The sequence below is a fragment of the Plecotus auritus genome (genome assembly GCF_963455305.1).
Source record: "Plecotus auritus genome assembly, chromosome: 4".
In the NCBI taxonomy this organism is placed as follows: Eukaryota; Metazoa; Chordata; class Mammalia; order Chiroptera; family Vespertilionidae; genus Plecotus; species Plecotus auritus.
In genome coordinates this window covers 25205116-25218696 of record NC_137775.1, presented here as the reverse complement: position 1 = coordinate 25218696, position 13581 = coordinate 25205116, and the positions used below count along the sequence as shown (strand labels likewise).

The window sequence follows — 13581 nt, the reverse complement described above, 5'->3', positions numbered from 1 at the left end:
TGGCATTAGGCAGTGGGCATTGAGATGGATAAACTATACACGGGGGTTATAAAGGTAGAATGCACATGATTTCGGTGTGAGATGTATTTAGGACGCTCAACAGGTAACTGACTACAATACTGGGAGGATGGTGGCGACTTAAACCGCGATAGAAACCCAGAAAGTGTTTGAGTGAAAGGCGAAACACTTTGGTTTGAGACACATTGGATTGGTAATTTCTGCCTTCTCACAGGACTTTGAGAAGCAAATGGGATATGCTCTGTAAGGTACGGCGATGCCAATGGAAATGGAAAAAGCTAGCTTCCAAAGAGATACGCTTAACGCTCCCACCGTACAACCAACGCAACAGGTCACACTGCGTGACTAAAGCTGCAGAAAACTGACGTGTAGGAGTGACTTGTCTGGTATTTTTCCAGCCCCGGTGACTCAGAACTAAAGATGGCGCCTGTGGCAGAAATTAGAAAGTGGGAGGGGGCACTGGGCGTAGAAAAGATGACGTTTTTCTTTTTGTTCTACTTCAAACACATACTGATAACTTAGCGCCAAACGATTCGTGGATAATTTTTTCCTTAACATTTGGTCTGTGGTGCAACGCTTCTGCACGCTTGCAGGTGGGTGCGATCGCGTGGGGGCGTGGCGAATGTTTCTTTCCCGCATTCGGGTTTCTCATCTTTCGCGGGGTCCACGACAGCCTCCCCGGCTCGCTCTGCCCTGTCCCGTTTTTCGCAGCGCTGGCTACAGTTCTGAGCTGCAGAGGTGCTTTGTGGGGGCGAGTTCAGGCTCTCGGGGCACCGGCGCATTCCGGGGTCCCTTTCCGCTCCGGCGGTTGCGGATACTTCTCCCTCGCAGGACCGCGCGGGCTCTAGGGGTGCGGCGCGCGGCCCTCGGGGCGCGTACCCGGCCGCAGTCTCAGGACGCGCGGACCGGCGGGCGCGCGCCCCTCCGCAGTACCTTGGGGCGCGGCCTTGGGAAGCGCCGGGGCGGAGCCGTGAGGGGCGCCACAGCAGGGGCGGCGGTCCAGGCCCGGCCGCGTCGGTTGTCCTGGGAACCGCGGGGCAGTAGTGCAGACGTCAGCCGGCTGCGCGCTGCCAGCTAGGAGACACCGGGCCCGCTCTGGGCGCCCGGGTTTCTGGCGGCTGCGTTGCCTGTGTGGCCGCTAAACTGCCAGCCCGCCGCTCCTGGCGCGCGGGGCCACTTCGCACCGTCCCGGCGTCGGATGCAGTGGGACGGGCTGTCGGCCGCCCTGCGTCTCCTCCCCGTGAGTACGCGGCAGGCCTGTGCCGCGCCGCCCGGGGACCGGCGGCCTGGGGCTGCTCGGGGCTCTGGGCGCAGGGGCGGCCGTGCGCCACCGCAGGCTGACGGCGGAGCGCCGCCCAGCGGACGGATGTGGTTTTGGGCAATAGACGCACTTTCCCGCTCCCTTCCTTCCCTGGGCTCCAGGGATCTGGAGTGTTCGGCGTGGAGTCCCGATGGAGTGAATGCAGTCTTTGCTTTTCCTACTCCCGGTTCTGGTTTATGGTAAACGCTTTCAAAATAAGTACGTTTAATCCCTTTTCGGATGTCGCCCTGGTGCTGATATTGAACCTGTGAATGCCTTTTATGACATCTGAGAAAAGGTGATTGAGGTGTTTCATTTTTAAGGAAAAAGTCAAATTAATTAGTAGGGTATTTTCGATATGTATAAATACAGGGAAAAAAAGTAGACTAAGAACCTCTCCTGTGAAACATCTGCTGATTGGAGTGTATGGCCTCTTTCTCTTTCTTCACCTGTTGCACTGATTGCTGTCACTGCTTGAGCTTTCAGGAAGAAGATCAGATATTTACTATGGTAAATTTAAAAAAAGATATTTGAGATAATTCAAATACCAAGGGTATTTTCAAACCATGTTTAGAATCTTGTTTATTTGTGTAGACTATCATTGATTTATTAATTGAATTTTGTATAAAGGTTTTTGTTTATTTTTTCCCCTATGCTATAAAATTCTTTAAAGAGTTATCCAAACCTCACAACTTTTTCTCCCCTTAATCTTTAGTCATATATTGGCAAATAATCAGGTGGTTTGAGAAAAACTACAATGAGATGAAACATAATGCAGTTAATTTTCCTATACCGTATCTCTTAATAGCACCTGCTAAAGGGGTTGTGAGGGAGAAGATATAAAATAATGGCACATGTGAGTTTCAGGAATGTCCTTTTAAGTCTGACTTTAATTTTTGCCATTGATGTTACTAGTCAAATATTGGTCATCCTATAATGTATTTGCTGTAGTATATGTTAACACTTAGATTGTTTCTGTAATGTATCCGGTGCATTGTTAACTAATGTTTACCAGTTGTGCATTAAAATACTAAATAGTAAATAATGTAAATACGTAATTTACTTAATGTATTCTACCTATCACATAATTATTTTAATACTGTAGTAATGATCATAAAGTAATTTTCTTGAGTACCTACAACGTGTCAGCTACTGTGCTGATCACTTTGCTTTTCAGTATTTCCTTTTCTCCTTACAGTAAAGTTGGTGCCATTTTAATTTCTCAGGCAAAAAAAATCACAACAAAAACAAAAAAACAACCAAGAAACTAGCTTTAGTGATATTAAGTAGCTTGCCCAAGGCACATTCTGTAAGTGGCAGAACAAGAGCTTAGGCCTGAGTCTTTCTGACCCTAGAACCATTCTTACTGACACCTCCGCCCTATTTTTAAAATGAGAATGCGTAAGATGAAGAGAACATAGGTCTAGCCCTCCAAAAGGCTAACAGAACATTTTACTAGCTGCTAGAGGGAGGTATGAAGATCACTGCACTGTGGGGGCACAGAGAAGTATTTAATTGCCCCTCAACATTAGAGTGCTCTCCTGCAGAGATACCAATTGCATTTAGCGTCAAAGGATACTTACACATATGTTAGATGGACAGGGAGAAAGGGCATTTCTCATGAGAGAGAGGTTTATGTGTACTGGTACAAAAGCATGAGTTTGTCACATTTGAGGGCTGCAAGTAGTTTCACATGGCTAGAGCACAGAATGTGTGTAGTGAAGAAAGTGGAGGTGAAGAAAGGCAAGGGGTCATTTCATAAGGAGTTTTAGGCTCCCATTGGGTGATTGGGAACCAATGAAGAGTTTCAAACAAAGAAATGATACCATCATATTTGTATTTGAGAAAATTGCTCTGGTTGCAGTGTAGAGGATGATTTTTTTTTTTTAAGGGTAGGGTGATGGAGGTATGGAAACAATTTTAAAAAAACCTCAAAACCCTGCAAAATCCTTCCATTGTCTTTGTCTCAAAGCTACTGCCACCTGTCACTGCCTTTGGGGGTGGGGATGGTGGGGAGGAACAGAGGAAAGCAAAATTGCTGAAACAATGATTTACATGTTTCTTCTATAGTCTCACCCTCCATTCATTCCTCACCTGTGGCTGCCAGGTTTCCGCCCCTTCATGAACAGCTTTGCACATGTGACTTTCTGATTGCAGATCCAGTGAACTCACTTCAAAACTTGCTGCAGCTCTAACCGGTTTGGCTCAGTGGATAGAGCGTCGGCCTGCGGACTGAAGGGTCCCAGGTTTGATTCCGGTCAAGGGCATATACCTTGGTTGTAGGCACATCCCCAGTGGGAGGTGTGCAGGAGGCAGCTGATCAATGTTTCTCTCTCATCGATGTTTCTAACTCTCTATCCCTCTCCCTTCCTCTCTGTAAACAATCAATAAAATATATTAAAAAAAAAACAAAACTTGCCGAAACTGGTTTGGCTCAGTGGATAGAGCATCAGCTGCAACTCCTGGCACCATAAAATATAAACTCTTTTCCCTTTGGTTACTTACCTCTCCCAATTTGTCACCTATCTCTCATGTCTTTTTACTTAAAAAAAAATGTTTTCACTTATTTTTTATATCTTTACTAGAGACCAGGTGCATGAAATTCGTGTACTGGGGGGGGGGGGGGGACGTTGTCCCTCAGCCCAGCCTGCACCTTCTCCAATCTGGGACCCCTCGGGGGATGTCCGACTGCCGGTTTAGGCCCAATCCCTGTTTGATCAGGCCTAAACTGGCAGCTGGACATCCTTCTCACAATCCAGGACTGCTGGCTCCCAACTGCTCACCTGCCTGCCTGCTTGATTGCCCCTAACCACTTCTGCCTGCCAGCCTGATCACCCCCTAACCACTCCCCTGCCAGCCTGATTAATACCTAACTGCTCCGCTGCCAGCCCGATTGCCTCCCCCGCAGGCCTGGTCGCCCCCAACTGCCTTCCCCTGCAGGCCTGGTCCCCCCCAACTGCCCTCCCCTGCCGGCCTGGTCGCCCCCAACTGCCTTCCCCTGCAGGCCTGGTCCCCCCCAACTTCCCTCCTCTGCCGGCCTGGTCCCCCCCAACTGCCCTCCCCTGCAGGCCTGGTGGCCCCCAACTGCCCTCCCCTGCTGGCTTGGTCATCCCTAACTGCCCTCCCCTGCAGGCCTGGTGGCCCCCAACTGCCCTCCCCTGCTGGCCTGGTGGCCCCCAACTGCCCTCCCCTGCAGGCCAGGTCACCCCTAACTGCTCTCCCCTGCTAGCCTGATTGCCCACAACTGCCCTCCTTTGCCGGCCATCTTGTGACCAAATGGGGGAGGCCATTTTGTGTGAGGATGTGATGGTCAATTTGCATATTACCTCTTTATTATATAGGATTATTGAGAGTATTATAGATGTTCCCCTTTCCCCCCCATTGCTCCCCTCCACACAGTTCCTGCCCTGCTCCAGTCCTTCACCATCCTGTTGTCTGTGTCCATAGGTAATAAATATATGCTTATGATGGTTGTTCTGTATTTTAGTTACAATTTTGATGTGGTTGTGGGAGGCGGCGAGTACTGGTGTTTACCTATGCTGCCATCTTGGTCCTCCTGTTTCTATTGATTTTAGAGAGAGACTGTCTTTTTACTTTTTTTGTGGGCTCCCAGAGTTCTGTATTTGGCACTTTTTTTCTTGCAATCATCACAGATATAAATGATGCCCAAAACTTTATCCTAGGTCTCCTTGCTGGATTACTATACAGGCATACTTTGGAGATTTTGGGGGTTCATTCAGACCACTACAATAAAGCAAGCATTGTAATAAAGTAAGTTGTATCTTTTTGCTGGTGGAGGTTCTTGTCTTTAATTTGTAAAAAACACATCTGTGAAGCGCAGTAAATGAAAATGCAATAAAACAAGGTATGCCTGTATTCTGTTGCCTACCAAGCATAATCTGATTATAGTATACATGTACACACACACAAATAGTAATAATAGCTGTCATTTTTTAAAGGCTCGCCACTAGGCATTGTGCTAAGTGTTTTACTTTCATATTCTTATTTAATCTTTTCAGAAACGCTATCAGTGGTTTACTGTTATTTGAAAGATTAGGAAATGGAAGTCTACAGAGACTAATCTACTGGCAGGTAGAACTAACATTTGAATCCAGAGATCTGACGATGTAGCAAGTGCTTATAGCCGCTTAGTGCCTCTCAGATACCCATCTTAACATGCCCACTGAGCTCACTAAGTGTCCCCATAAGAAGTATCAGTTACAGTTGTAGCTAATGTTTATTGATGCTTGTTCTGGACACTGTTCTAAATCATTCAACCCTTACAGTAACCCTTTGAATAGGCCCTGTTGAACTGATTTTACAGATGAGGAAACAGATTACCTAAGATCACAAGTAACCACTCTAGGCATCGGAGGCAAATTCCAGGCCTAAGGTTTTAAACTACTCCACTGTACTTCTCCAATAATGCACTGTATTCCATTTAATGGTACTATTTTCTAATTATTCTATTCCCAGAAACATAAGAATCATCCTTGAATCTCTGTCCTGCCTCTTCAGTTGTTTTTATTTAGTCTTTCTAAAATGTCATAAATTTTCTGCTCAAGAGAAAAGAACACAGGTTAAGTTGAATATAAGTAAGCTTTGCTGACTCATAGTCATAGTTCAGCTCTTTTCCTATATATTAAATGATCATGGAATTTTATAAATATTAAATAATTCTCTGCTTTATATTTTTCCTATCTCTGTGAAGTCGGGTTTCAGTTACTGATTTGTTATTTCACTTGCCTTTGCAGCCTTTCTCTTTTCTAATTTGGGGTCAATTGGAAAGTAGATGACGAGGCTTTTAAATCTGTATTTACTAAAAAGTAAATATAGGGTCTTATCACCGAAGTATAGGAGTTTTTACTGTGTGGATGTAGGGATATTTTTTTTGCCTGTGTACTACTTAGTTGTTACCTAACTCACATAATTAGGTGTATTTATATAATCACTCTTTTCTTTTGTAAGCATTTTTTCTCAAGAGTTTTCTGTCCGAAGTACCATAATACCAGAAGAAAATGATAATTGCTGAGCCAACTCAAGTAATGTTTTCCTTTTCTTTTAAGCGTGTTTAGTTTTATTCTTAGAAACATCTGCATCTTGGCCCTGGCTGGTGTGGCTCAGTGAGTTGGGTGTCATTCCGTGCACCAAAAGATTGCTGGTTCCATTGCAGTCAGGGCACATGCCCAGGTTTTGGGCTCGATCCACAGTAGGAGGCTGGCAGGAGGCAGCTGATTGATGTTATGTTCTCACATTGATGTTTCTCTCTTCTCCCTTCTCTCTCTAAAAAATCAATAAAACTATTGCACATATTTGTTCTAATGTAGGAATTAATGTTTGTTTTGGACACACTCCCATCTTTAAGTAAAGTTGGCAATTCAGAAATAAATAAATGTGTATATATATATATATATATATATATATATATATATATACTGAATTTACCCATAGTTTTGATACACAATATCACACACCCACATATATTTATTTGAGAAAGATGGGATGAATGCTTGTGCTCACCTCTATTCTAGCAGCATTTTCAGTGGCAGGTTCAGCGATTTTTAAATTCATTATCTGTGAATGTGCTCCCCACAAGCATACTTGACTAACATAAGAGTGTGTGCTCTTGGGAAAGTCAATCCTGAGAAGGAATTTGGTTTCTTAAAGATGAATTGAAATGTTCATTTTTTTACTTGAAACACTTTATTAAAAGTGTATAAAAAATATAACATACCAAGTTACATGTTTATTGCCTTTCAATTTTTTAAAATTTTTATTTCAAATATGTGACTATTTTATTCAAATGTGATCCAGTTTGCTTTACTTTATGTTGGACTCTAAACTGATTCAAATGTATTCAAGTTATTTACATAAGATTGAGGTAAGAGAGATTGGTATAAAACTAATGACATCATTTTGCCTAAAGAGTATATTATAATTTTTATTTGGAACTTCCATATTCCAAATAAATCCTCTTTGTTTTAATAGGATCCTGTGAGTTAATACATTGCAACTCAGTGCTCTCCATAAAACTGAGATTATGCCCACTGGTGAGACTTTTATAAAATGTATGTATACAATACAATTTATTTATTTTAAAGTTTGGATTATTTTAATGGGTGCTTTAACAGATTATTGAATAAGGTAGATGTTATCAACCAAATATTAACATTTAGAGATATTTGAGAGTTTGATATTCTATCTTCTACTTGATGTTGGTAATTAAGGTTAGCATGTATTCAATGGATGGCAGTTTAGGACTCAACTGGACAAAGTAAATAATAATTACAACAAATGGTTAGTTTTCGTTTTTAATCATCAAAGTGAATGTTTTAAACAGTCAGAGGCAAACTTTTTCTTAAAATGCAAGCCAGTAGATATTTTAAGCTTGGTCTCTGCTACAACTACTGAACACTGCCATTGAAGTACTAAAGCAGCCATAACAATTCTTAACAGAGTGGGCATGGCTTTGTTCCAATAAAACTTTATTTACATAAACAGGTGACTGGCATGCAGGCTTTGTTTGCCAACATCTCCTCTGGGACATTCATTCATTCATTCAGCATTTATTTAATACATGTTTGAGTATTTATTCGATGCCAGACCCCATAATAGTAGCTAAGGATATAGTTGTAAACCACACAGTATAGTGGAAGACACAGATGGTATATTTATTTATAGGTATACAAAGTAATTACACAGTTTCAAGTTGTGTTAAGTTCTGTGAGGGAAAAGAATCGTCTGCTTGCTTGAGAAGTGGAGAAATTTAATGAAGTTGTCAGTAGCGGTTGTACTTTAGAAGTATTATTAAACAGGCAGCTTAATACCAGCCACGCAAGGAGTGAGCAGCGTCCACCACCAAGAAACAGCTTCACATGGGGAGGAACTTGTTCTGACAGAGGATCTAGAAGGGCAGTATGGCCAGAATGTAGGGATCTCAGGGGACATTTGTCTTGATTTGAAGCTATGGAGGTGGGTAGGCCAGGAAGTATGAATCCTGCAGCACATAGAGAGGACTTGTTTTATTTTTTTATTTCTGTCTTAAGTGAAATGGAAAGCTCACAGGGTCCTAAGTAAGAGAATAACAGGATTTGATTTATATTTTAAAGGAAAAAGCAACTTTAAACTTTTAATATTTGTTGAATGTTGATTATTGACTAGGCAAGTGTTAGCCGTTTTTCATGGAAAATGATCTTTGGCATAAGAGTATTCTAATATTATAGGTAAGGAAGACATTTAGAAATGTTAACTAACTTATCTAAGGCCATATAACTAAGAGTAGTAGGTGCTACTATGCATCATAAATAATTAACTTATCAAAGGAAACTTTTAGAGGTTGTAAGCCAAAAGGTAAGAGGGATACAGATGAGTGTGGTGTCATCAAAGCCAAAAGGAAAGCTTTTTATAAGAAGAAAGGACTGGTTAGTTGTTCTAATGTAGCTGAAGAACGCACGTGGGTACTTACAAGACTGTATTCTTTAACATATTAATAATGTAGCTATGTTATAGTAGAGTTATTTAGAAAATGACATGAGTCTTTATTATTTGTAGTTGAGAGTGAAGCCAAGGTAAAAACCGAAGTTCATTTTGAGGAATTGCTTAAGACTCACAATAATCAAATATACGAAAGAAAAAAACTGAAGAAAAATATTGGCACATCTGGAGAAAAAATCTCAGTGAGTAATTGATTATTTGGTAATGGTGACTTATGTATCTGCATAAAGTTATGACTTTTCATATTAAAACTCTAAGGAACTTTGGAAATTAAAAACAATAAATTTATATCATGGACAATAATACGTGGTAAAATGAAATTTACATTAGAATCAACATCACTGTTGGAATATTGAGTTCAGCCTTGAGTGCTGTCCTACAAGAATAACATAGACCGGTGGTTGGCAAACCGCGGCTCGCGAGCCACATGCAGCTCTTTGGCCCCTTGAGTGTGGCTCTTCCACAAAATACCATGTGCAGGCGCGCACGTACAGTGCGATTGAAGGAGTACCCTAATTAAGTTAATAACAATGTACCTACCTATATAGTTTAAGTTTAAAAAATTTGGCCCTCAAAAGAAATTTCAGTCGTTGTACTGTTGATATTTGGCTCTGTTGACTAATGAGTTTGCCGACCACTGACATAGACAAACTGGTGAGAGTGACAAGGGGGTAATGGGGGAAATCAAAACTAGCCATATTACACATATTTGAAGAAAATAAAAATCTTTAACCCAGAACAACTTAGAATATAATATCTTACTTCATATATTCAATGGTTTATCTCTATTTAGACTTATTTGTGTGGTTTTATGCAGCAGAACCAGGAGAAATCCATGGAAAGTTAAGGCACTAATTATCCTTTTGTACTTAAGGTACACTTCAAATGATAGAATTTTTGCCAGCACAGTTGGAAGGATTAAAAATACAGAACTCAAAGCAATACTAAACAAATCAGCAATTAGCTACAACCTGATTCCCTGGGTACAATCCTAATATATAAAAACCCTGGTCGTAACGACCAATAATGACCAGAGGCTGATCAACTGGAAGTCAGTGCTGGCCCCGCCCCCAAGCAAGCGGTAAGGGACAGGCAGGCAGGCAGAGGGGTTAGGGGTGATCAGGTAGTCAGACCAGCGTTTAGGGGTGACCAGGTATGCAGACCAGCGGTTAGGGGTGATCAGGTAGACAGGTGGCCCCTCACCGGCTGGCCCCATCCCCAAGCAAGGGGATAGGGGCAATCAGGCAGGCAGGCAGAGTGGTTAGGGGTGATCAGGTAGGTAGACCAACGGTTAGGGGTGATCAGGTAGGCAGGCAAGCTGTTAGGGGAAATCAGGAAGGCAGACAACCCCTCACCGGGCTGGCCCCGCCCCCAAGCAAGCGGTTAGGGGCAATCAGGCAGGCAGGCGGAGTGGTTAGGGGTGATCAGGTAGGCAGATGGCCCCTTGCAGGGCTGGCCCCACCTCCCAGCAAAGAAAGAGGGAGGCCACCGGTGGCAGGGGAGCGGGGGCAGCGCTGTACAGATGGCAAGCAGCGGCAGTGGCGGGGTGGGGGCCAGCTGCCTGCAGCCCAGGGTAGGAAAGCCCTGATAGGCCCTGATCTCAGGCCAGGCACAGGGACCCTACTCAAGGGGTCCTGGATTGTGAGAGGGTGCAGGCTGGGCTGAGGGACCCCCCCTCCCAGCGCACCAATTTTTGTGCATTGGGCCTCTAGTAGTCTATAATAGTATCCACAATTAGTGCAGATCTATTTAGTCTTCAAACCTATCTCATTATTTCAGTTGCACCTTTTACTTCTTCGACCACAGTCTCTTATGTGCACAGACACATAAACATTTCATGCATGTTCTGATAATTGGTACTTAGTTTATTTTGGGGGGGGGGCAGTAGTTTAATGATGAGTTGTAGACATCCTACATTTCACTTATAGCAAATTTACCCTATTCTTTATTGTAATGTGACTTGTTTATTTTAATATTCTGTCTGGTGGACATCAGCGTACACTAGCATTGTATATTCTCAAGTGAGGCAACAATAAGTGCTAACATTGGCTAGAAACCAGCCGCACATAGTGAGAGGTTCATAGTACACCAGTGTACTACTGCATACCAATTTAGAATTACTGGCAGAATGGGGAAGACGAGGTCTCCCCTAATGCATACTGTCCTAAAATAGAATGTGCTTCCTCTGGTGGTATACAGTATGGTAGGGAATAGTGACATTCAGGGGATGGAACATTGCATATTGGTATATGCCCTCCCCTTGGGCAAGGTGGTGTACATTGGTCAAAAACAGAAAGAATGCTGGAAACAATTGTCTGCAGGATATTTTTATGGACTCAGTCAAAGTAGAGCCTGATATTTTCTCTCACTGTCAGAACTTGGCTTTTGTATTTCAGGCCAGATATGCTAAATTAAATGGATACTCAGGAAATGGGCAGAGGATAGTTCACTTACCTAAAGTTCAATTTAGATGTTGGGGATGGACAGACAATTAATTGTGAGGTGACTAAGCATAATCTACTCAGTCTCTTTTGGCAAATGCCAGGCCATTTAAGGTATCTTTTCATTCATAGATAAGTAGCCTAGGAAAAATACTTAGAAATATTTTTCTGGTCAAAAGAAAGGGAATATTCCTGGGGGAAATTTAAATTACGTTTTGTTCATTATCATTGTTTAGCGCAGCCGTGGGCAAACTACGGCCCGCGGGCCGGATCCGGGCCCATTTGGCTGTTCTATCCGGCCCGCAGAGCCGAAAGAGCGGAGGGTTCTCTTGCTCTCCCCTCCGCTCCTTTACTTTGAATTTATATTAGTTCACACAAACACTCCATCCATGCTTTTGTTCCGGCCCTCCGGTCCAGTTTAAGAACCCATTGTGGCCCTCGAGTCAAAAAGTTTGCCCACCCCTGGTTTAGCCTATATCATCTTGAGTTTCTCCTATCTCATTTTATTCTTATAACTTATTTCATTGAGGTGATATCTGCTTCTATGAATGACAATTTCTAAAAAGTTTATTTTGTATGTTAAATTAACTTTAAAGGGTGGAAAATATTCTAGATTCTCTAGCTACTAATATCCTTCAGCCTGGCCAGAGTGGCTCAGTTGGTTGAGCACCGAAAGGTTTCTGATTGGGGAAAGAGGTACTGGTGTGTGCTTAGTTTGTCATTTAATTGAACTTGGTAATATTTAATCTTTGCAGTATTTTCAGTGCTACATTTGGACTAATTGCAGGTTGATCCTAGAGCTATACACTGTTGGTTTTAGAATGTGATTATGAAGCAAGATAAATGACCTATGCATGTTTTCTGATGGGGAACCTGAAGTAAGCTCAGTGGCTCTTTTACCAACTTCTCATTAGGGTATGGATCATTCTGCCAAAGAGGAAATAGCATTTGAAATTTGAGCAATTAACTTCTTAAAAGTCATTAAAGACTTTTTCACATGTTAACTCATTTGATCAGAAGCTACCCTCAGAGATTGCCAATCTAATGTTGGGAGAATGAACTAGGAGAGTGCTTATCAGGTGCTCTAGAATGTTACTTTTCAAGTAAAAATATTATATAATTTTTCCAGTATTACACATTATTGAGCACTAATCATTGTGTTTTATCTTTACATAACTAAACTATGCTTAGCTGAAACTTTGTTACTGTGTCTTCCCCTAGCTTGACACTGTTAGAAGCAATCCTCGGAAAATTAAAGAAACTAAAAGTGATGAAATAATTGCTGCTAACACTAACAACACAAAGAAGAGCATGCGAGTCATTAAAAACAGACCAAGCAATCCACAGTCAACAACTGAAAACCCAGATGATGATGGGAGTGTACAGGAAGACAAGCAAGAACAGGCAAATAAGAAGATTGCAAAAGCAGTGTGCCAGGTGACTACACGAGAAATGGAACAGGAAACTTCTGAGGAGAAGGTGGACTTTCTACATCAGAAAGTTCCGATGAGGTTACAACCAGGTTTTGCTTATCACAGAAGTGAGAAGGCAAATGAAGAAAAAGGAAATAATTTAGATGAAGAACAACTGAAGCAAGTATACCAGCTCCAGGTAGCTGAAGAAATGGCAAAGGAGATTAAGAAGAAAATAAGAAAGAAACTCAAAGAACAGTTGACTGACTTTCCCTCAGATACTTACTTGCATGATGACAAATTGAGCAGTGAAAAAAAAAGAAAGAAAAAAAAGAAAGCTCCAATCCTGCCTGAAGCTGAAACAAGGTACTTTATAATCCTATCTAATAAAAGAGTAATATGCAGATTGACCATCACTCCAGCACATAAGATGGCTTCCCCCATGTGGTCAAAGATGGCTGCCCCCATGTAGATACAAGATGGCCGCCACAAGATGGCCAGTAGGGGAGGGCAGTTGGGAGGGACCAGGCCTGCAAGGGAGGTTAGTTGGGGGCGATCAAGCCTGCAGGGGAGGGCAGTTAGGGGTGACCAGGCCAGCAGAAGAGGGAAGTTGGCGACCGGGCCTGCAGGGAAGGTACTTGGGGGGGACCCAGGCCTGCAGGGGAGAGCAGTTGGGGGTGACCAGGACTGCAGGGGAGGGCAGTTGGGGGGAACTAGGCCTGCAGGAGAGGGCAGTTAGGGGTGACCAGGCCTGCAGGGGAGGGTAGTTAGGGGTCACCAGGCCTGCAGGGGAGGGCAGTTAGGGGCAATCAGGCCTGCAGGGGAGAGCAGTTAGGCATCAATCAGGCTGGCAGGGGAGTGGTGGGTGATCAGGCTGGCAGGCAGAAGCAGTTAGGGGCAATCAGGAAGGCAGGCA

At 43.0% G+C, this 13581-nt stretch overlaps 1 protein-coding gene across 13 annotated transcripts in view; it reads left to right on the top strand.

The window, feature by feature from the left end:
* The first annotated feature begins 517 nt into the window (after window positions 1-517).
* The window catches only part of AHI1 (Abelson helper integration site 1), a 273332-nt gene continuing 260268 nt past the window's right edge, over window positions 518-13581 (top strand). For 7 of the 13 annotated variants that reach the window (XM_080665768.1, XM_080665769.1, XM_080665767.1 and 4 more), the window contains exons 1-5: window positions 718-1258; window positions 5002-5089; window positions 7307-7386; window positions 8870-8994; window positions 12475-13031. In XM_080665768.1, coding sequence (XP_080521894.1) covers window positions 7359-7386; window positions 8870-8994; window positions 12475-13031 — 710 coding nt within the window. In that variant the 5' untranslated portion in view covers window positions 718-1258; window positions 5002-5089; window positions 7307-7358. Of the gene's footprint in view, window positions 1259-1381; window positions 1538-5001; window positions 5090-7306; window positions 7387-8869; window positions 8995-12474; window positions 13032-13581 lie in introns of those variants that run through there. The other 6 variants (XM_080665775.1, XM_080665774.1, XM_080665766.1 and 3 more) reach the window with 6 other exon arrangements.